Here is a 20,440-nt window from a genome sequence, read left to right on the forward strand (position 1 = left end):
TGTGAGGAGCGTTCTGTCCCTTATTTATCCCACACTTGTTTAACGGAAACCGCTGAATAGAGACCTAGTGCTGATGGGGGGATGTGGCCTGACTGCAGAAGTCCAGGGCGATGTGGGTGCCCAGTGTGCCTGCTGCTGCCCATACCTTCTCCGGGATGAGCATTATTGTAGTTTCCTTCTGTCTCTCTGTGTAGGGTGGTCCCTGGGCTCTCTGAGGGAGAGGGAGAGAAGGGATGCTCAGTCTGCGTGGCAGCTGCCAGCCAAGCATCCTTCCTCCTCAGCCTGCTCTTCTCTGTGGTCCTGAGAGAGCTTAGGTTTGGATGCATAAGGCGAGTTTTTCCGGTGTGGAGGATTTCTGAGTGCCGACCCCGTTCCTCTGTCTGCTTCGGGGCTGGGGGTGGGGTGTCGGCGCCTAGTTGGTCAGTGCCAAGCAGCTGTGGGTATACGTCTGCGTCCTAGGATAGCGCAGTGATAGAAGCACAATGCCTTGGATTAGAGCTGCCTGCAGACGGACATCTGGCGCCAGAGACACAAAGGGGAGACTGTGTGACTGAAATGCTTCGAATGACGAGGATCGGCTTCAGTGGCTCCTGAGCGCACGCCTTCTAGCAGCTTCCCAGCTTAGCTTGACGGCCTGGATGCCAAACTTCAAACCCCTTTTAATTTTCATTTTGCTCCTTTAAAAAATGTCTTGATTGTATTTCTTCTTTTGAAAATGTGTATCCTTTGTTCATTTATCTGTTGGGAAATGGCTAGTATTCCGGTGTTTGTGTCTGTTCCCTGGAGAGTTTGGAGATCAGAATTTTGCCACTTATTTAGCATTAATCTCTCTCCCCCAATATTCCACATTTTCCCACATTTCCCGATGGCCGCGTGGATTTTCTTTGGCAGTAGTTTTACATTTTAAAATATTAGTCTTTTGGTTATACTTTAATTGCTTTCAACCAGACTTAGCCTTTGACCTCACCAAAGGGTGGCTTTCAAGCCCTCCTCCATCGTGCTCTTCTGGCGTGTGTGCCCGCCCTTCCCTTTAGCCACAAATGGGCCTCCTTTCTTCCTGAGTATCTGTCACTCACTTGGGATCAAGCTCCCAGAACAGCTTATGGAGAGGAGTGAATAACAACTGACGTGTCCATGGTGCTCTTGACACATGCCAAGTGAAGAGCAGCTGTGACCAGGACAAAGGGAAGGCACAGGTGCTGGCCGTCCTTCTTTTCCACCTTCCTTTGCAGTGGCAGCATTTCTGACTTGTCTCGATCAGAGCATTTGTTCTTTGGAGTAAGGACTGCTAGGTACAGGGCTTGGGGCCAGACATCCCATCCCCTTGGCCTGTTGGCCAAGATGGCAGAAACACTCACCCCTGGGGGCCGAGCATGCTGGGGAAAGGTTTGGGTTGATGCCACGGAGGATCCTGAGATGCGGAGCCCTTTGGCACAGAACTTCGGAGAAATTCCCTCCACTGCAGAGCACATCGAATGGCACTTTTGTAGAGGTGAGGACCCCCTCACAGTAACGTGTGGCCATGGCGCTGAGAAATGGCCCAGCTGTGCCGGACATTACCCCTACATGGCGCGAAATGGTGAAGACGTTCACAGAAGCCTGGGAAGATGACGCAGCAACATGAGGGAGCAGGGACACAGTGCCCCCCGTGAGCCCAGCAGTGGGAATGACAGGAGCCGTCTCACCCTAGGGGTCCGGCTTAGCCCTGGGGAAGAGGAAAACGTGTCTTCTGCTTTGCAGGGGCAGGTGCCTGGAAATGAAGGCAACCTTTCAATAAAAATACCTGGGGACCTGGTCCCCGCTCGCCCCTCTCCACCCCTGCCTCCCTGGAAGAGATAGTCTTCTTCCTTGTCCAAAGCAGATCCCTGTACACGTGCTCTTTGTTCGAAAACATTTCATGTTCTTTTCTGTGTTTCTCTTGTTGTTGTTTTTGGGCAGGGCAATGAAGGTTAAGCGACTTGCCCAGGGTCACACAGCTAGTATGTGTTAAGTGTCTGTGGCAGAATTTGAACTCAGGTCCTTCTGGATCCAAGGCCAGCGCCTTATCCACTGCGCCACTTAGCTGCCCCTCATGTTCTTTTCTGGTGAGCACTGTCAGCCTCCCACTGTGAGGAAGCCCCCATTACGGACAGCTGCGTGCCCTCCTGATCCTGCTCCCTCTCTTGTCTCCCCCCAGCAGCAGTAGCATTGATGGCACACTCTGGAGGGCTGATATGCTTTTTACAGCGATGGTCTCACAACAGTGCCAGGAGGCCTGTTTTACAGAGGGCCCAGGCCCTGCCACCTTAGAACCTTCCCTACCTCACCAGCCTCCCTCTCTGGGGCCTCCTCCCCTCCATCCTCTCTGCTGAGCCCGCCAGGGCTCTGCCGTTCCATTGAAGCCGTGTCCAGAATGACCAAGGCCTTTGCTCAGTCCTCGTCCTCCTTGGCTCTGTGCGTGCCCGCTTGGCCTTGGTTCTCGGTCTCCGGGCCTGCGTGATGCCTCCCAGAGGTGACTGCAGGCTGTCCTGGGCCCTCTTCTCTCCCTCTAGACCCCTGAGCTTGTAGGCCTCACCTGGGCTGTGTATTCAGCAGCCATCTTTCTGCAGATGGTTCTCGGGTCTTTGTCTGGCCCTGACCTCCCATGTGGCCTCTGGTCTCCTTTCTCCAGCCTCCTGTTTGTCGTTGCAGTCTGGCTATGCCGCAGTCATCTTAAACTCAATAGGTCTGGGTTTTTTGTTTTTTAATTTTTAAAAAGAATTTTAAAAATCAATCAATTAATTATTTTTTAAGGCTCAATAGGTCAGTCTTATCTTTTCCCGTCCCTGTCGAAGTCAAGCACCGGCCCCCTGGGCCCCCTGTTCCCGGTGTCCGTGGCCTCCTTGACTTCTCACTTGCCCTCACCCCACACATCAAGACTGTTGCCAGGTCTTGTTGTCTCTTATGTCTCCACCTTTGGGGAGGCCCCTGTCGCCTTGTGCCTGCACTCTTTCGGGAGACCTGGGGTTTATCTCTGCCTCGCCTCCTCACTGAAGCCTGCTCTCAGGCCGCGTCACAACCCTACGGTACATTCCAGTGACTCCCTCCCTTTTATCTCCAGGATCAAACAGAAAATGTTCCACCCATGGGGGCCTTCTTGCTGTTCTCTGTCCCCTTCCCACAGCCTCCCCCCCACATCTGGAATGTGATTCTCTCTCCTTTCTGCCTCCCAGCCTTACCAACTGAGCTCATGTCCTGCCTTCTGCTGGAAGTCCCTCTGGTCCCTCTCACTGCCAGGGCTTTTCCTCAGATCACCTCCCACTTGTGCTGTGTAGGTCGTCCCCCCCTTTAGAACATGAGCGCCCGTGCATTTGCCTTTCTCTAGCACGTAGCATGATGCCTGGCATGTAGCATGTGCTCACTAAATGCTTGCTGATGGTGATGGGGGGAGTGATGGTAATTCTTTGTGTGGAGAAGAAACCTCATTTCGTGGTGTCACACAAACAGCAGACCATCTATACTCTTGGGATTTCGATGATTGAGATAACTTTGGGTTGGAGTGGTTGGTCAGGGACTTTGGGCTGGACTCTGAAAGATGTTGGTGGGAGAGGAAGGGCAGGGAGGACAGAGGAAGTCATTGTAGGGAGAGATCAGCCTACGACATACAAGGTTTGTAGCCTGTGTAACGATTGGAATGACGCCATCTGCTGGAGACTTACTGTAGAAAAGCTCTGCCATGAGGTGAAGGGCAAGACCATGTTTTTTTTCTTTGGCATCAGGAAGTGACCTTTGCTTCGGGAGGAAGAAGGGGGAGCCTGGCGCTCTGACTCGCTCTCTTTCCTGTGGACTCTGGCGGAGAGCAGGGCTAGGAATGCGCTCTCCCTTTAATAGATAGAAGAAGCTAGGCCTTTTTCTTTCTCTTCACCAAATTCTTATTCTCCTTAATAAATGCTTAGAAGTCTAACTCTTGCTAAAGCTTATAGTTTATTGGCAACCACTCATTAGATTTTAGATAGTTTAGCTAGAATTTTAGCCTTAACACCTGTTAGGGCACGAGAGGAAGAAGTCCCTGCTAAGTAAGTATGGAGAAGCTCATTGCCAGTGGACTCACTATGTGTTGTTGACTTCATTGACCCATGGCCTTGGATCCTGGGTGGAACCTGGTCCTGTTTGACACCCCAGGGTGATATCTTGACTTGTGCGTGAATCAGATTTAAGTGAGGCAGGGTTGCATGAGGTGGTTCACCTCACTTTCCCAGAGTCATCGGAGTCCAGTGGAAGACAAAAAGTCAGGATGACTGATGATGCCTGGGATGCAGTGCACGACCTTGGGCTCTTCAGCGTCTGACCTCTAAGTGCCTTCTTCAGATACCTCCTCCTAACTCTCTGATGGCTTTAAAGCCTGTCTGTGAGATGCTTTACCAGGGTGTAGCCACTGTGAGTGCTACAGCTTCTTATAGTCACACGTGAGAGCTGGGGGACAGGGTGACACCAAAGGGGGATGAGTGGTCCTGAGAAGGGCTCAGTGGCCTGCACCCTGGAATCACAGAGTGTTTCTATCTGCCCTTGGCTGCGGGCCCTCTAAATGGTGTCTAGGAACCACCGATGGAGCAACTGGAGTCCCTTCTGTTTGGACATTTTTTGCTTTAAAGGAAATCAGAAGTAAAAACAATTTGCAAATTAAGGGGAAGAAATGCTCTGGTTCCCCTTGGAAAGAAAAGTAAAGCAGTCAGGACAGTGGACTTTGACCTTCCACAGGTAGCTCTTTTGGTCATCTCCTGTTGCTGTGCTCCTGATAATATGTTTGGGAGAAAAAACACCCCCTCATAAAAGCAGAGACACCGCCTGCCTTACCCAGCCCCTGCAGTAGAGAAAGTCCATGAGGAAGCTGGTGACTTCCTTCGAAGCTGGTCAGCAGAGACTTTGGTCCTCGGGGCCTTCGGTAGGAAGGTGCAGACGGTGAGAAATGCACTGGAAACGTGGGTCAGGAAGAGGGAAGGCCTCGAAGCCTCCTGCCTCTGCGCCATGGATGTGTTCTCCAAGAAAAGCAGATGGAGAGGGCCTGGACGTTCTGAAGGGGCTCGTGGGCATAGGGTGCCCTCCTCGGGTTGATTTTGTCTGCATCCTTCCTCTGAGACGGTCCCCGGGCCGTCCTGTTGGGGGCTTGTTTGGGCCGAGGTGGGGGCCTGTCGTCTCCCTCACTAGGCCATGAGCTCCTCGGGGCAGCTGGGGCTGGCTCGGTCCTGCCTTGCAGCCTCCATGGTTCACAGTGGGCCTGGTACACAGTTGGTGCTCAACCGGTGCTGACTGCTTTGTGGAGCCGTTCTCGGGGTTTTCACCTGGATGGCTGGAGTGCCCTCCTGCTTGGGCTCTCTGCCTTCAGCTCCTTCCTTTCTTCCAGCTTCCCCTCCCAGGGTCCTGTTCCACCTTGTCGTGGCTCTGCTCCAGAAGTTAGGGGCACATAGATTGCAGACTTGTGATTTGGTGCCTTGGGCCCTCACTTCACAGGACTGGCCAGCTGGTCCCCAGGCTGCCCAGGCGTGTGGGCTGCTCCCAGGCCTGCAGTGGACCCTCCCACCTTCGGGGAGCCTGAGAAGGACTGTTCCTTGTCCCTTTGTCTTGAACACTTCAGAAATTTGTCATAGAAATCAAAGGCTGGAAGAGGCAGAAGAAGCCCCCTCCCCTCGGGACTTTGGGTGGACAAAGCCCAGGTGTTGGTGAGATGCTGTTGTAGACACAGCCTGGAGTATCTTCCCAGTGAAGGTTTTTCATCTGTTCTCCCTCGCTGTGGGGTCGAGGCAGTGGTGCCACCTTGCATGTGGTCACTGAAGGGAGCTGGCAGCAGTGCAGGGACTACAGGAGGCTGGGGGCAGCTTAGTGAAAGCCAGTGGAGCTGGCTCTTCCTATCTCTTCTCTTGTGGGGTCCCAGCACCCTTATAGGGTGAGAGAGACAGAGACAGTGTGTGTGTGTGTGTGTGTGTGTGTGCGCGCGCGCACATGCATGTTTGTACGCACGTGTGTGACTGCAATCAGGCTCTGGAGCAGAGCCAGGGGCAGGCTTATGGGCAGTGGGGCGGGGGGGGGGGCATGCTGGGCCTGGTGTGTTACTCAGTGGCCCTCAGTGTACCCACGTGGGGAGCCCCCAGAAAGAACACCGCGCTGCAGCCTCTGTGCTGGCTCCCAATTTGGGTCTGGTGTTGGTTTTCCTAGCTGCTCAGGGACAGTTGTGTTCAGATCAGAGAAGGGGCTCTTGGCCCCCTTGCTGCTAAGATGCCCTGCGGGGGTGTGGAGGGCCCTGGGCATCTCCTGATGCCTGAGCTGGCCCAGGGAGCCTTCTGGGATGTGGTGGTTGGGGCCGCCGCTCACCTGGGGCTCTGCTCGTGACATTGTCGTCGCTTTTCTTGTCCCTTCTCAGAAGTCGGCCAGAACAGCATGTGGATTTCAACTGACGCGGCGGCTTCTGTCCTGGAGCCTCTGAAGGTGGTGTGGGCCAAGTGCAGCGGGTACCCCTCCTACCCCGCCCTGGTAAGTGGGGTCTCTGCTTTCCCCTCCCAGGAATGAGCACTGGGCCCCTGCTGAGAGTGCCCAGGCCGGGTCTACCAACGTCATTGGGGAGGGGCGGTGCTGGGGTCTTGGCTTCCCCGCCTGTGGGCTCTTTGAGAATTCATAGTAAAGGTTGGAAATGGCTGAGAGAATGTCACCAAAAGAAACCACTTGGTTTTGGTGCTGAAGAACAGGCATGTGTAGAACAGTCATGTATTTATTAAGTACTTAACTGTGTGCCAGACACTCTGCCCATGGGCATTAGAGATGGAAAGAGAAAGCAGCAATTCCTGGGTGGCTTCCATTCTGAAGGCAGCGGGGAACCGGGTGGCAATGAGAAGCCAGTAACGGTCGTGGGGCTTCCGAAGCCTCACGGGGCTCCATTGTGGCTCCTGGCCAGAGTAGGGAGCCCCTGGAGCCGAGCTGCTCTTGGCTGCCACAGGCATCCAGGCGAGTTCTGAGAAAGGCCTGCATCCAGGGGCCTGGGCGGGGCAAAGAACCTCGGAGTTAATGGTGCCGCTTGGCGGGCTGGGCAAAGACAGGCCCTTGGTCAGGGAGGTTCTCATGGTCTTGAAGGCAGGCGACAACGGCTGGGGACGCACATGAGGACCGTCGGGTTGCTTTTCTTTCTTACCTTCTCTCTTTTGATGCCTCTTGTTCTTCACCCCTGTCACTCTGTCCCCATCCCCCAATCCTCCATAGCCAGGCCCCCCCCATGGGGAAGGTGGGGCCGAGCTTCACCCTCTCATTGCTCTCTCCTCTTCCTCCCTCTAGATAATTGACCCCCAGATGCCCCGTGTGGCCGGCCATCACAACGGCGTCACCATCCCAGCCCCGCCCCTGGATGTGCTCAAGGTCGGAGAGCAGATGCAGACCAAGGCCGATGAGAAGCTCTTCTTAGTGTTGTTTTTTGACAATAAAAGGAGTTGGTGAGTTTGCCCTTTGAAATGTCACGTGGACATGGAGGATAAAAGAGGCTGCTCTGTCTGGTACAGGGTCCTTGAGACCATGGAGTGGAATCTCGGAGTCTTTTCAGCACCCCTGCCAAGGGCGAGGGCGTCGAGGCCTGATGATGGGGAGACAGCTCCCAGGCCATGGCCGGGACGCTGTGTGGTAGGCCTGGAGAGAAGCGTTTTATTCCTGGGGGTGGGGTAGGCACTAATGAAGTGCTGTTGGGGAGTAGCTTTGTTTAAAGAAATGTATTTGTTTGGCCAGAGTTGGGGGTGGGGTGAGGTGAGGGTGTTGTGGAATGACACCCTACGAGAAACCAAGGTTAAAGTTCATTCATCAGGAAAATAGAATTTGAAAGAATTTTCAAATTTGTGAGTGGTTTGAATGCAGAAGACTGAGGCCTTCCTGTGGCAGGCCTGGTACTTGGCCAGGAAGCCCCCTCTGTGCACTTGGTGTGCAGTGGCCCATGGGAGCCCCCCTTTAGTTGGGTGGGTTCCCTGCCCCTGACTCCTCCTCCTCCTTTTTTAAAGGCAGTGGCTCCCGAAATCCAAAATGGTCCCCCTTGGAATCGATGAGACGATAGACAAGTTGAAAATGATGGAGGGCCGGAACTCTAGCATCCGCAAAGCTGTGAGGATCGCCTTTGACCGTGCCACTAACCACCTGAGCCGCGTCCACGGCGATCCGGTCAGTGACTTCAGCGACATTGACTAGGCGCCCGGCACAGCCGAGACCCCGAGCAGGCCTCAGGGGGCTGGGACTCTCTTCTTCCCAAGGAATGTCCTGAAGATCTAGCTCCGGAATCATTGATGGATTCAGTGGCCGAGTGCTGCGCGTCACTGAGCGTGCTCTCCCCTCGCCATTGTCCCGTTGATTAATGATTGTATCATTGCGTTGCTGCCGGGAGGAGCCTTGACAACCCTGCTCCAAGTGTCTTTGTCCATAGTGTCCCCAACCTCTGTATATAGGTGTATATTGTTGAGAACTTAACTTATTCTGGTTTATAGTAGAAGTTCCTTCTTTTTTTCTTTGTCCCCAGCTGGGGGGTGGGGGTGGTTTTACTTCCATGGTTTCTACCTGAATCTGGGTACCTGAGCACCACTTTGCGGCCCCATTAAACCCAAGATCCGGTGACATCCCAGGCGTCTGGCGGCTTCGATCCTCTGGCCTACAATACGGTGCTGCTTTGCTTCTTTCCTGGGTCTGTGGCTTTTTTTTAAAGACTTTTGAATGTTTTAATAATTTTTGTAAATCATCCTCTTTGCACAGAGTACCACTTATTTAATAAGACTGATGTAAATTTACAATGACAAAAAAGTGTATTTTAAGAAAAGGACCTTATTTTGAAGGGTCCTCTGTGGAAAGAGGTGGAGAGTAAATTTATGCTATGTACATCACTTGCAAATCACCAAAAACACTCCATTGCTGCCCAGACGGCTCCGGGAGCCCCGGCTTCTTTGCCGTGCTTTGCTTTCTGGTGGCTCTGAGCCCGCTGGTTTCCCCCGATCTTTTTCTCATCTAGCTCCTTTCAGAATCTCCTCCCATCCATCTCCCAGTGACGTCATTTTTTTCCTAGGTGTGCCTCCCTGTGATTTATTTATTGTAGAAAGTATTAATTTGCTTTATAATGAAAAATAAATTTGAAAAAGTCTATTGATATGCATTTTTATACAGGCACATGAGCGTTCAACTCGCTATGGGAGAAACTTGTATCACAATTGTTGTCGAAAAGCACCCGGTGGCTTGTGTGGAATTGGGTTTTGTACCTTGTAATCTTTTGTTTACAACGAGGGGGTTTCTGTAACGCGTTTTTCTTTAGAACCCTTTGGTAGCAATAGAAACTTTGGATACCTTTTTGTATGGTACATGTGATGTATATAGAATTAGGACTTTATTTTTATTTTTAAGAGGTAAAGCATTATGTTAGGGCAAGAGGAGGGGGGGTTTCCGGAACTGCATTTTTTATATTAAAAAATAAAGTCAGGATTTGGATTGTTGTCGCCACTTTATTCTTACGTTCACTGAAATGCTGAGTAGGTAGCAGTGGGAAGGATGATGTTGTGTCTGCCCGTGGGAGCATGGCCCTGTTGTGGCTCTTGTGCGGCGAGGAATAGCCTCCTCGGCCCGTGTCGCTGCACGGCTGTCGGCTGTCCCGTCCACCGCCGCCTTCCACCGACACCTGCGAAGACCATCGGCGCCCAGCTGCCGATAATGGGTTAGCAAAGGAGGCAAAGCTCATGTTTTTCATCTTCAAAAGATTTGATCGGTTAGCATTTGTCATTGTTTAATCTCAGATTTTTATTTTAAAGGGTCATTCAGTTACTTCTAAAATAGCTTTTGATGTTTCTTTTTTAAATTCTCCATTGTTTGTAATACCCCCTTAGAAGCTTTGAAAATAAAAACCATTATTGACTCTTCCTTGTCTTCCCTTTGGCAGATGTCTTGCCCACCAAGCAGCTGCTGCGTGGGGTCAGCTCACGTTCTCCCCCTTCTCCGCTGGGCCTGGGCCGTTCTGGGCGTGGGTGGGTTGTGACTGCCCGCATCACTCCACTCTTCAGGTCCGGCATCTGCCCAGCCCCTTCTCTGCACCGGGCACTTGGGGGTGAGGAAGTAGAGCACCCAGAGATGCCTCCCGGGAAGGAACACTTGAGCTGAGCCTTGGGGAAACAGGTGATTGCCGGGAGCCACGTGTGGGCCGTTTGGCTGAGATGTAGAAGTGCCTTGTGGAAGGTGGTTTGGAGCCAGCTTTCAGAGCCAGGCTGACCAGGTGGTAGTTTATCCTAGTGGTACTGGGGAGCTGCTGAAGTTGTTGGAGCAGGAGAGTGACCTGGTGAAATCTGCATTTTAGGAATATTTTCCATTGGCATCAGTGCCGAGGATGCATCATTGGGTAGTGGAGAGGGACTCGAAGCAGGGACGTCAATTAGGGAGGGGGAAAAGTGCCAGGCACTGTGCTAAGTGTTTCACAACCACCTTGGGAGAATTGATCCTGCTGTCATCCCCACTGAAGAGCTGAGGGAACAGGCAGCGTGTTAGTGACTTGCCTACAGTGTCATACAGTTGCACGTGCCTGAGGCTGGATTTGAACTCAGGTTTTTGGCTCCAAGCCCAGCTCTGTTCGGTGCAATAGCTAAATCCCTGTAGCTGCCCGTGGCTGCTGCTTGACTGGGGTGGGCACCTGATCTAGGGTGGCATGGCGATGGGGTCAGAGGAGAGGGAGTTAGAGGAGACAAATGGAGGCCAGTCGACAATGCAAGAGTAGTGTCATGCCTGAGAGAGACCTTGGCGGCCACATCTTAAGGCATCCCATCATCCTGCATAAGTGGGCAAGAAGATATCCAGAGGCAGCCCACCCCACCCCCTAAAGTCAGCCTATCCAGTCTCTGCCGCTTGCACCCCTGGATCAGGGTGTGGTGGGAGCATGTGGCGGCGGAGGAGGGACTCCTACCTCACCAGTTGTTTTGTCTTGCCAGCCATGGATTTGGAAAGCCAACATTTTGTCCAGTTGCCTGGTTTTTGTAGCCGAGATTGGCCTTGAGAGGGGAAGGGACATAGTACAGGGTAACAGGCTATGGCACAGCAGGCCCCCTGACTCCTGCCCCTTGCTGCTCTCCAGCGGCACCCCCATTGTGCACTCTTTCTCCATTTGTTTGGTTTTTATAGAAGGAAGTGCTGAGCTGTAGAGTCCTGAGTCCATAAGCACTTATGAAGTGACTACTGTATGCCCCTGGAGATACACAGAAAGGCAGAAACAGATCCCCCCTGGGGTCCTTCCTGCCGGCCACAAGGCTCTCTTCTTTCCTCTTTGGCCCCTCAGGAGCCTCATCTCATGAAGGCGGAATATTAGACCCAGACCCCAGTCCTCTGCCGCTGTCACCCCCCACCCCCTTCCTGGCTGCAGCCATTGCCATCAGGTGAGTCCCAGCTAGCTGGGGGGACAAACCAATCCTGAACCCCCAGGGTCAGTAGAGATGTCAGGAATGCTTTTGCTCAGGAGAAAGGGTGGCGAGGGATAAGCTCGTCCAGCCTTTAAGGTTAAAACCCCAGCTAGCTGCTGTTGATGCAGTCTTCTGTCCTTGGCAGCCCCAGTCAAACCACCTTTTTTTGTTGTTGTTTTATGTGACCATACGGGTTAAGTGACTTGCCCAGGGTCACTGTGCCGGGCCTGGTGTTAGGAGTACAAAGAATGAACTGATCTCTGCTTGTCAAGTTAGGTTTAGAGTTAATGTGCACATAAAAAGCACCATTCTCTTGGGGGTGACAAACCTTCAAGGCCATCTAGATTTCTTATTGTGCAAGGTGGTGTAATGGGTAGAGCCAGGAAGACCTGAGTTCAAGTGCTCCGAACCCCTTGCTGTGTGACCTGGCACAAGGCATAACTCCTAAGACTGTGGAGGAGGTGCCCACGTGCACTAGTGAAAGGAAATTCCTCACTTTGGAGTTTCTATTGCCTATGAAATAGCAGCTCCTCCTCCTTCTATTGTTACTAATTGTTTTTTGTTTTGTTTTGTTTTTGGTGAGGCAGTTGGAGTTGTGACTTGCCCAGGGTCACACAGCTAGTAAGTGTTAAGTGTCTGAGGTCGGATTGGAACTCAGGTCCTCCTGACTCCAGGGCCGGTGCTCTATCCACTGCGCCACCTAGCTGCCCCCACTAATTGTTTCTTAAAAGGTCAGTGTTGGAGTCTTCCTGGATGACCCTCCCTCCCTTTAAAAAGTAGGTTCCCATAGGCCACTTGGCTTTCCTGGTGGCCCTTTTTTGGGATTCGTGTACCCCTGGGGTGTTGTATGGTCCCGGAGGGCATATGGGGGTCCCAATCCAGCCTCAGACCCTTGCTAGCTGCGTGACCCTGGGTGAGTCACTTTACCCTGCCTGCCTCAGTTCCCTCACCTGTGAAATGAGCTGAGGAGGAAAGACCCCATATGGGGTCATAAAGCTGGAACAACTACACGAATGGCTCACGCTTGGATGGTACTTGATCTTAGCCTCACGACAAGCCTGCAAGGTCGGTGCTCCTTTTACAGGTGACTGGCCCAGTGTCATGGGGAGGAAGCCCCTGAGACAGGGGATTTGGACTCCATGCTCTGTTCTCAGAGCACTGAGACCCCCAAAGGAGAACCCCCCCCCCTCCCCAGGGGTGTTTATTTAAATCACATTGCTTAAAAAGAGCAGGAATTCTTCTTTTACCCCAATCTCTTGTGCAGGTGTGTCCTTAGGCCTATTTTTCAGAATTTACTGTTGCTTGTGTTTTCTTGATGTGGACACTAGAGGGAGCACTGCACCAGGCAAGAAATGCCAACATCTGGCTCTTCCTTGTCCGCCTGGCCCATCCCGGGGACATCTGTTGGGATGCTCGGCCATCCCTCCCCTGACTTGGGCCCGGTAGACCCCTGGCTCCTTCTTCCTTGTTCTTGGGGCAAATGTCGGGGGTGCATGGGGGGTTCCCCGGCCTCCAGGATTTTGAAGTGCATCCCTTCCAGCTGTTGGAGACACCAGGTGGGGGCTGGGAGCCTTTGCAGCTGGTGCAGCCAATGACTCCAAAGCTGAGACTTTCCCACCTGGCATGGACAAGTGCCAGCACGTGCTAAAGAGATGGGGGCAGTGGCTGGGACGGGGCCAAGCCGGTGAGCCAAGAAGAGGGGGCCCGTCTAGACGGCGCCTGAGCCCGCATCCGGAAGGGAAGCGCCTTTGGGGTGCAGACAGAAGCATGTGCACACACTCCCACACACTCATGTGGCTTGAGTGACAGGGAGCTCACTGCCCGATGCGGGACCATGTCTGCTTGCTGACAAGGCGGTCTTCCTTTTGCTAATCAAGATTAAGCTTTCTTGTAATTTAGGTCTGGGCTTTTAATTCTGCTGCACAGGGCTGGCCAAGAGTGAGATGGGGGGAAATCAGTAATGGTGTTTTGGGGAGGGGTCTTCAGAAGGAGGCAGAAGGTGACAGGTTTCAGTCTTGTGGGGCAAAGGTGAGTGGGGACCAAGCCACCTAGGGACCATTCTTCTTGGCTTCTGTGTGGGAGGGGTGCAACCTGGTGACTTCAAAAGCCACTTAGATGTTTTGTTGTACTTGTTTTGTTAAGTATTTTCCAAGGACTGCTTGGCTTGGTTCAGCTGGAGTGTCAGAAGCCTTAGTCTCGGCCACATCTGGCCCAGAGTGCAGAGAGGCAATGACTTGGCCACACTTCCAGAGCCAGAGTGGGACTTGAACCTGGGTCTTGCTGGTTCGCTGTCCACTGTGCTGCACTCTCTAGCAAAGCAAAATAATGAGGGGAGATCAAGGAACAGGATTGTTTTCTGCTGCAGAGATTGCCCCAGATGTGTAGCCTGTACAAGAGTCATTGTCTGTGGGGAAGATAAAGCTGATACACGGGGTCTGGAGTGAGGAAGATCCAAGTTCAAATTCAGCCTCACACTTAGCTGGGTCATTCTGGACAAATCACTTAAGTCTGTGTGCCTTGGTTTCTTCAGCTATAAAATGGGATAATAATAGCACTCATCTCCTAGGGCGGCTATGAGGATAAAACGAGATAGAATTGTACGGCACCAAGTACAGTGCCTGGCACATGGTAGGTGCTAATTCCCTTCCCCCAGCCCTAACTGTGACTGATCAAGGGCAATGACATTGTCCCCAGTAATTAGCATAGTGCTTTGTGTATAGTGTGTGCTTCATAAATGCTCACTCACTCATTCATCCATCCACTAAGGCTGGAAGAGTCAGAGGAGATCAGACAGGTAGTGAGTTCTCCATCACTCAAGGTCATAAGACTGAGGACCATCCTGAGGAATAGTGTGTGTGGGGGGGGAACTCCTGGTTAGGCAAGACTTAGACCAGATGCCCTCCGAGGGCTGGACAGGAGCAGGCATTCCTAGGGCAAGTGAATCATTTCTTTTTCTCTGGAGGGTGGGTTGGGTGGGCGGGTCTCTGAGAGTCTTATCTGGGTAAGGGTCAGTGAGGAGAGGTCTGGCCACCAGATGGCGGTGTTGGGATGAGGAGCTGCTCACCACCAGCCGGCCCAGTCACCAGGGTTTATTTGAAATGAATTCGACTGTAAAATCTCTGCCAGTTGGTGACCCCGCACCACAGAAGCTCAGCCTTAGAAGGGACGTCCAAGGTCGTCCGCTTTGACGAATGGACGTCTGACTTGGCCGTCACCGGAGGCCGCTGCTGGCTGGATGTTTGGAAGCCCTGAATTGGCCCCCGGGAGTTCATCAAAGCCGTTTGGTTCAGAACGAGGAGCCTGTTCTCACCCTTCTCAAGTTCTTGTTTAAAAATCAAATTCAGCGTCTCGTCTGGACCAGCCTGTGGCTAAAGGATGTGGGAGCCTGAGGAGGAGCAGCCTCTGCCTGCCCTCAGGGACCCCAAAGGCTGAGAGAGCTTGTTCACGTGGGAAAGGAAGGGAAATATCAGGCTAAGACAGGCTAAGCAGAGCTACCGCAAGGGCAGGGAGGGCTAGTGCTAGCAGGTGTTGGAGGAGTCAGAGAAGAGCTGGACCTTGAAGGATGGGAAGGTCTGGGTGGGCACAAGACACTGAGAGGTGCTGGGGGGGTGGGGGGCGGATGGTGGCCCGGGAAGAGAACAGGAACAAGGCGGGGCTGGGGGCTGAGGCAGAAGACCTGGGCTCAGGGGCATGCCTTCATTTGGGTCCTCCAAACATCCGGCCTTCGAAACCTCCTCGGTTTGCTTGATGCTTTCTCTCGTCCCCGGGTGCCCATCTGTCAGGGCATCATTCCAGGCAGCAGGGAACGCGGCAGTCGGGCTGGCATGGGGTGCTCTGTCCTGACCCCGGATGCTTTGGAGGGCGGGTGTGGCTTCTGCCAACTGTTGGCTAATGGTCCGACTCTCCAAAGTCCGCGGTTGGTGCTTCTTTGAGGAGAATACTTCAGCTGATCAGTGGGGGGCGGGGTGCTTTCTTCTCAGTTGCCTAATTTAACTCCTTTGCAGACGCTGGGCCTCAGAGCCCGACCCGGGCTGGTCTTAACAATAGGAAAGCCCCTTTCCCACTGGGTTCATTTGCCCTCCAGCCTCTGCCAGTGTCTGCCAGTGACTTGGCCTTTCCTGACCCCTGTTTGCCGGCCGTCTGATATTTTCAAAGGCACCACAGCCTTCAGGCATTGAGAGGAGGGTCAGCCTCATCGCTTGGCCTCAGAGGGCAGAAGGGGATGTGCGGGGGTGCTGACGGGCGACTTTGGGACTTCAGCAATGGCAGATCTGTCCAGTGGCGGATTGGGCTGCCTCAGTGGGGAGTGAGCTCCCCATCACCAAAGGGGCTTTAGCTTAGGTACTAGATGGCCACCGTCAGTGTCCGGTGTCAGGGCTGTTCCATAGGTTGCTTTCAGTTCAGAGGTTCTGGGGTGCTGATTGCAGCCACCAAAATGCAAAAGCAGCACCCTCCCCAGGCCACCGTCAGAGCGAGGCGGGCAGAGGCTGCTCTCCTACTTGCAGGCCTTCCCAGATAATTTCCCATGCATACTGAGCAGGGGCACAGTGGTTACCCCTGAGGATAATGAAGAGCTGGTCTCTCCGACTCCATTGGCCTCAGCCACATTGACACTTTTTAAAAATTAAAAAAAATTTTTTTTTTCATATTTTGTTTTTGCAGGGCATTGAGGCTTAAGTGACTTGCCCAGGGTCACATAGCTAGTAAGTGTCAAGTGTCTGAGGCTGGATTTGAACTCAGTTCTTCCTGAATCCAGGGCCAATGCTCTATCCACTGCGCCATCTAGCTGCCCCTTATACTCCTTTTTTTTTGGGTGGGGCAATGAGGGTTAAGTGACTTGCCCAAGGTCACACAGCTAGTAAGTGTCAAGTGTCTGAGGCCGGGTTTGAACTCAGGTCCTCCTGAATCCAGGGCCAGTGCTTTATCCACTGCGCCACCTAGCTGCCCCTTACACTCATTTTTTTTTTTCTAAAGTGAGGCAATTGGAGTTAAGTGACTTGCCCAGGGTCACATAGCTACTAAGTGTCAAGTGTCTGAGGCCGGATTTGAACTCAGGTCCTCCTGAATCCAGGGCCAGTGCTCTATCCACTGTGCCACCTAGCTGCCGCCCCCCCCCCCACTCATTTTTAAAAACATTCCTGAGGATCAATAAAGCCTGGCCAGTTTTATTTTCATAATAGGAGGTGATTCTGTTTTCCAAGTATTGTCTCTGTTAGTAGGCAGGAGAGATTGTGTAGTGCAGTGGGCAGGGCCCTGAATGAGAGTCCAGAGCCATGGCTGTTGGTTTTCTCCCTGTCCTCAGTCAGAACTCCATTTAAGGTGGGGGCACAGGCCAGCTAAATATTCATTTGTCACCTGACTCTGCACCCTTTGACTTTCTCCATCATGCCTCCTCCCCCTTTTCCCTTCCTCTTGTAGACCTCATTTGATTGAAAGCTCCTTTAGGGCAGGGACTGTCTCTCATGTTTTTGTGTTTGTATGTCCAGAGCTTCACACATAGTAGGTGCTTAGTCAGTGTTTATTGACTGTTGACTTTGGGGTTCGAAGGGACCCTTTGCAGGTAAGGACGATGAGGCCTAGAATGCTTTGGCCTCAGTTTCCTCAGCTGTAAACATCGCTTTTCCCCCTGGGCTGTTCCACATCACAAACCGGCTTCTGTATCAGGAGCTGAATCTGGAAGAGGCTTGAGAGACCATTCTCCTTAGATGAAAAGACTGAAGGTCCAGGTGGAGAAAGGGTTTGCCTAAGATGGTGCTGGGATCCACAGTCTGGTCTTCTGTCGTCTCCAGAACCAGACCCTCACCTCCACTTAGTTAATTTGTGCTTTATGAATCTACCCCCCCCCCCCGCATGTCTCGCTAGAGGAGAGAGAACCTCTGACCCTGGCCAGCTACTATGGAGCCTGCTATACCCCAGATCTGTTGGGGGACAAGATACCAGGGACCTTCTAGCCACTGGAAGCCAAAGTTAAGAAATGATTTTGCCCCCAAATGGGAGAGACTTAGGGGAAAAAAGGCTGGCAGAAAGCCAGCTCAGGCTGCAGCTGCCTCATGGCCCATGGGAACACCCCAGAAGAGGGGAGTGAAGCCGTGTCTTGTACAATGCCCCCAGGAGTCCAACACCCCTCTGTCAGGCTGTTTTTCAGCTCCACTCCAAGGCTGATGCAACTTCCCATTGCCAGCATTTCTGGAAATATGCCCTCAGAGGATCCAGCCGCTTTCAAGCACAAAAACCTGCCTCCCTCAACCCACCCTCCATGACTCACTGGGAACCACGTTTCAAAACCAAGGTGGGGGCAGCTAGGTGGCACAGTGGCACTGGCCCTGGAGTCAGGAGGACTTGAGTTCAAATCCAGTCTTAGACACTTGACACTAGCTGTGTGATCCTGGGCAAGTCACTTAACCCCAATTGCTGCACAAAAAACCAAACCAAACCAAAAACAAAACCAAGGGAAATGCTGAAAGGGAGCTGCCCCATCTGTCCATGACTCCATGATCCTGGGGGACAGGCAAGGTGGGCTGCTGGACACTCTTCTCATTCAGACAGCAAAAGGTGTCAGGCATAAACTTTGATATTAAATTTGAACTGAAATTTTGATTGAACAAAAATCAATCAAAACCCTTATAACAAATACAGATAGCGAAGCAGACCAAACTCCCACGTTGCCCACATCCAAGAAATTGTAACTCTCCCTGTCCCCTGAGTCTGGCACTTCAATCACAAGCTTCCTCAACATTTCCTTTGGAAATGTGGTTCTTTGTGTCATTGATTGGAGTTCTCAAGCCTTGCAGACGGTCTCTTTTGATAGGGTTGTACTTCATTGTATAAACTGTCTTCCTGGTTCTGTCACTTCCTTCTGTATCAGTTCAGGAAATTTTCCTCACTTCCTCTGAAACCACCTTCTTCATCATTTCACATGACTGGGGATAAGTGCTCAATGAAGGTTATGGGAAATTAAACTCTCTAGGAGCTGCTTTTTTCCGTGCATTTCCACTGAATTCTAGCCTGGGTCTGAAGTCCAGGCTCAGTTTGTTCCTGACACTGGAATCAGTCTGAGCTTCTCTTTATAAAGAGCCTCTTCTGAAAACCCTCTTTTCCTCCTTCCCAGTCTCCAGCTGTCCTAATCCATTGTCCTTGAAAGGATCCATAGATTTTCATTATTTTTGAATTTGGACTCCCGAGTGGGGCCCTTTTAGAGCAGGAGTATAAATATTCAGAGAAGCTTTTTTTTCCCAAGTAAATTTTGTCTGTACCCACAGACTGTTAATCTTCATTTAAAAATTTCCCTTTAAAAGGATCCTTACTTCATCTGTGAGAATTTCTATTTTTCTCTCCTTGGTCTCCTAAATAGCCAGAAATCTCGTTCTTGCTGACGTAAAAATTGTCCTATGATTAGTTGTTGATAGGTACTGTTGCCAATCATACTTTTTAACACACAGGGACATTTTAATAATTGGTTTATTATATTCTTGAAGCACAGTCCCAAGGTATACAAAAACCAATGGGCCCTGAATTACATTTTCAGCAATTCTGAATGGTCTCTAGGTACACGGGCAGGATGTTAGAGTTTTACAGAAGTTGAAGGGGAAGGGAAAGATTGACAACATAGAACCAATAGCAAAAGAGGGAAGATCTACATCAAGTAAAATAGTCAACTGATCAGAAAACACTGATGCGAAAGCTGTGATCTCCAGCTGTAATTTCACAAACAGTGCAAGAGCTAACCAGATAGCACCAGTGCTATATAGTTGATGGCTCAGCTTAAGTATATAGGGGCAATCAAACTGAGCCAGAAATTGATCTTTCACGAACCAATTAATTACCTGAACTGCAAGCTCTTTTCAATGATATGATTTGTTTCAAACAAGTAGCGGCAGTACTATAATTCTCTTATTACACTGTCATGCCCCAGTTTGGTCTGTTACTTAGAGGAAGGTTAGGGACACTGCTCATCTTTTTTTTTTTTTTTTTTTTGGTGAGGCAATTGGGGTTAAGTGACTTGCCCAGGGTCACACAGCTAGTAAGTGTCTGAGGCTGGATTTGAACTCAGGTACTCCTGAATCCAGGGCCGGTGCTTATCCACTGAGCCATCTAGCTGCCCCAACAACACTGCTCATCTTAATAGTTGCTTCTGGGAGAACTCTTTAAGTCCAGAGTGTGTGGGCAGTGGTGAGAATAACCTCTGGACAGTGGCCACTTCTTCAGAGAAAAATAGAAAACTAACTCAAAGCATGAACTGAGAAAACCAAGTGGATGATTCACATAGATGAGGATAAGTATACTTGTCAGGGCCTGCCCTAGATGCCACTTCTTTTTTTTTTCCCCAGGGCAATGAGGGTTAAGTGACTTGCCCAGGGTGACACAGCTGGTAAGTGTCAAGTGTCTGAGGCTAGATTTGAACTCAGGTCCTCCTGAATCCAGGGTCGGTGCTTTATCCGCTGCGCCACCTAGTTGCCCCCTAGATGCCACTTCTTGCATGACACCTTCCCTAGTTTTACTAATCAAAAAATGAGCTCTTCCTCATTTTAAACCCTGGAGTACTTAGAAAAATCTTAATTTTGTTAATGCCTTTTGTTTTTATATCGCATTCATTAAAATACATTCCTATTTTAATATGTTCTCATTCCTTTCCCCAAATAAGTCACCTTTTCTAATTCATATTTATAAAGAAAGGGAAGATTATTTCAATAAAAAACCCTACGTTTAGATTCGGTCTGTCAGTGTACGCAGCATTCCATACACATACCCCCACTTCCTGCTTCTGCAAAGAGGGATGGGAAGTTGCCTGCCTGGTTATGATAATTACGCAGCGTCCAGTCTTTGTTCTTTCTTTTGACCTCATTGTGGTCATTCTGCGTGAGGTTCTCCTTGTTCTGCTCACTTCCCTCTGCATCGGTTTATACACGTCATCCTGTACTTTTCTGACTTCCTCATATTCACCATTTATGACAGCACAAGAACACTCCGAGTATATTTGAGCTCTGTGACCGATGGATAGAGTATCACTGCCCCTCAGAGCACTTTGTGGTAGCAATGAGAATATTCAGCGT

The 20,440-nt window shown here is 51.3% G+C and overlaps 1 protein-coding gene across 5 annotated transcripts in view; it reads left to right on the plus strand.

The window, feature by feature from the left end:
• Nucleotides 1-9,870, plus strand: part of BRD1 (bromodomain containing 1) — a 69,283-nt gene extending 59,413 nt beyond the window's left edge. For all 5 annotated transcript variants that reach the window (XM_043965601.1, XM_043965599.1, XM_043965602.1 and 2 more), the window contains exons 11-13: nucleotides 6,374-6,483; nucleotides 7,276-7,430; nucleotides 7,983-9,870. In XM_043965601.1, coding sequence (XP_043821536.1) covers nucleotides 6,374-6,483; nucleotides 7,276-7,430; nucleotides 7,983-8,166 — 449 coding nt within the window. In that variant the 3' untranslated portion in view covers nucleotides 8,167-9,870. The remainder of the gene's footprint in view (nucleotides 1-6,373; nucleotides 6,484-7,275; nucleotides 7,431-7,982) is intronic.
• Nucleotides 9,871-20,440: the final 10,570 nt, after the last annotated feature.

Source organism: Dromiciops gliroides, chromosome 5 (assembly GCF_019393635.1).
Source record: "Dromiciops gliroides isolate mDroGli1 chromosome 5, mDroGli1.pri, whole genome shotgun sequence".
Taxonomy (NCBI): domain Eukaryota; kingdom Metazoa; phylum Chordata; class Mammalia; order Microbiotheria; family Microbiotheriidae; genus Dromiciops; species Dromiciops gliroides.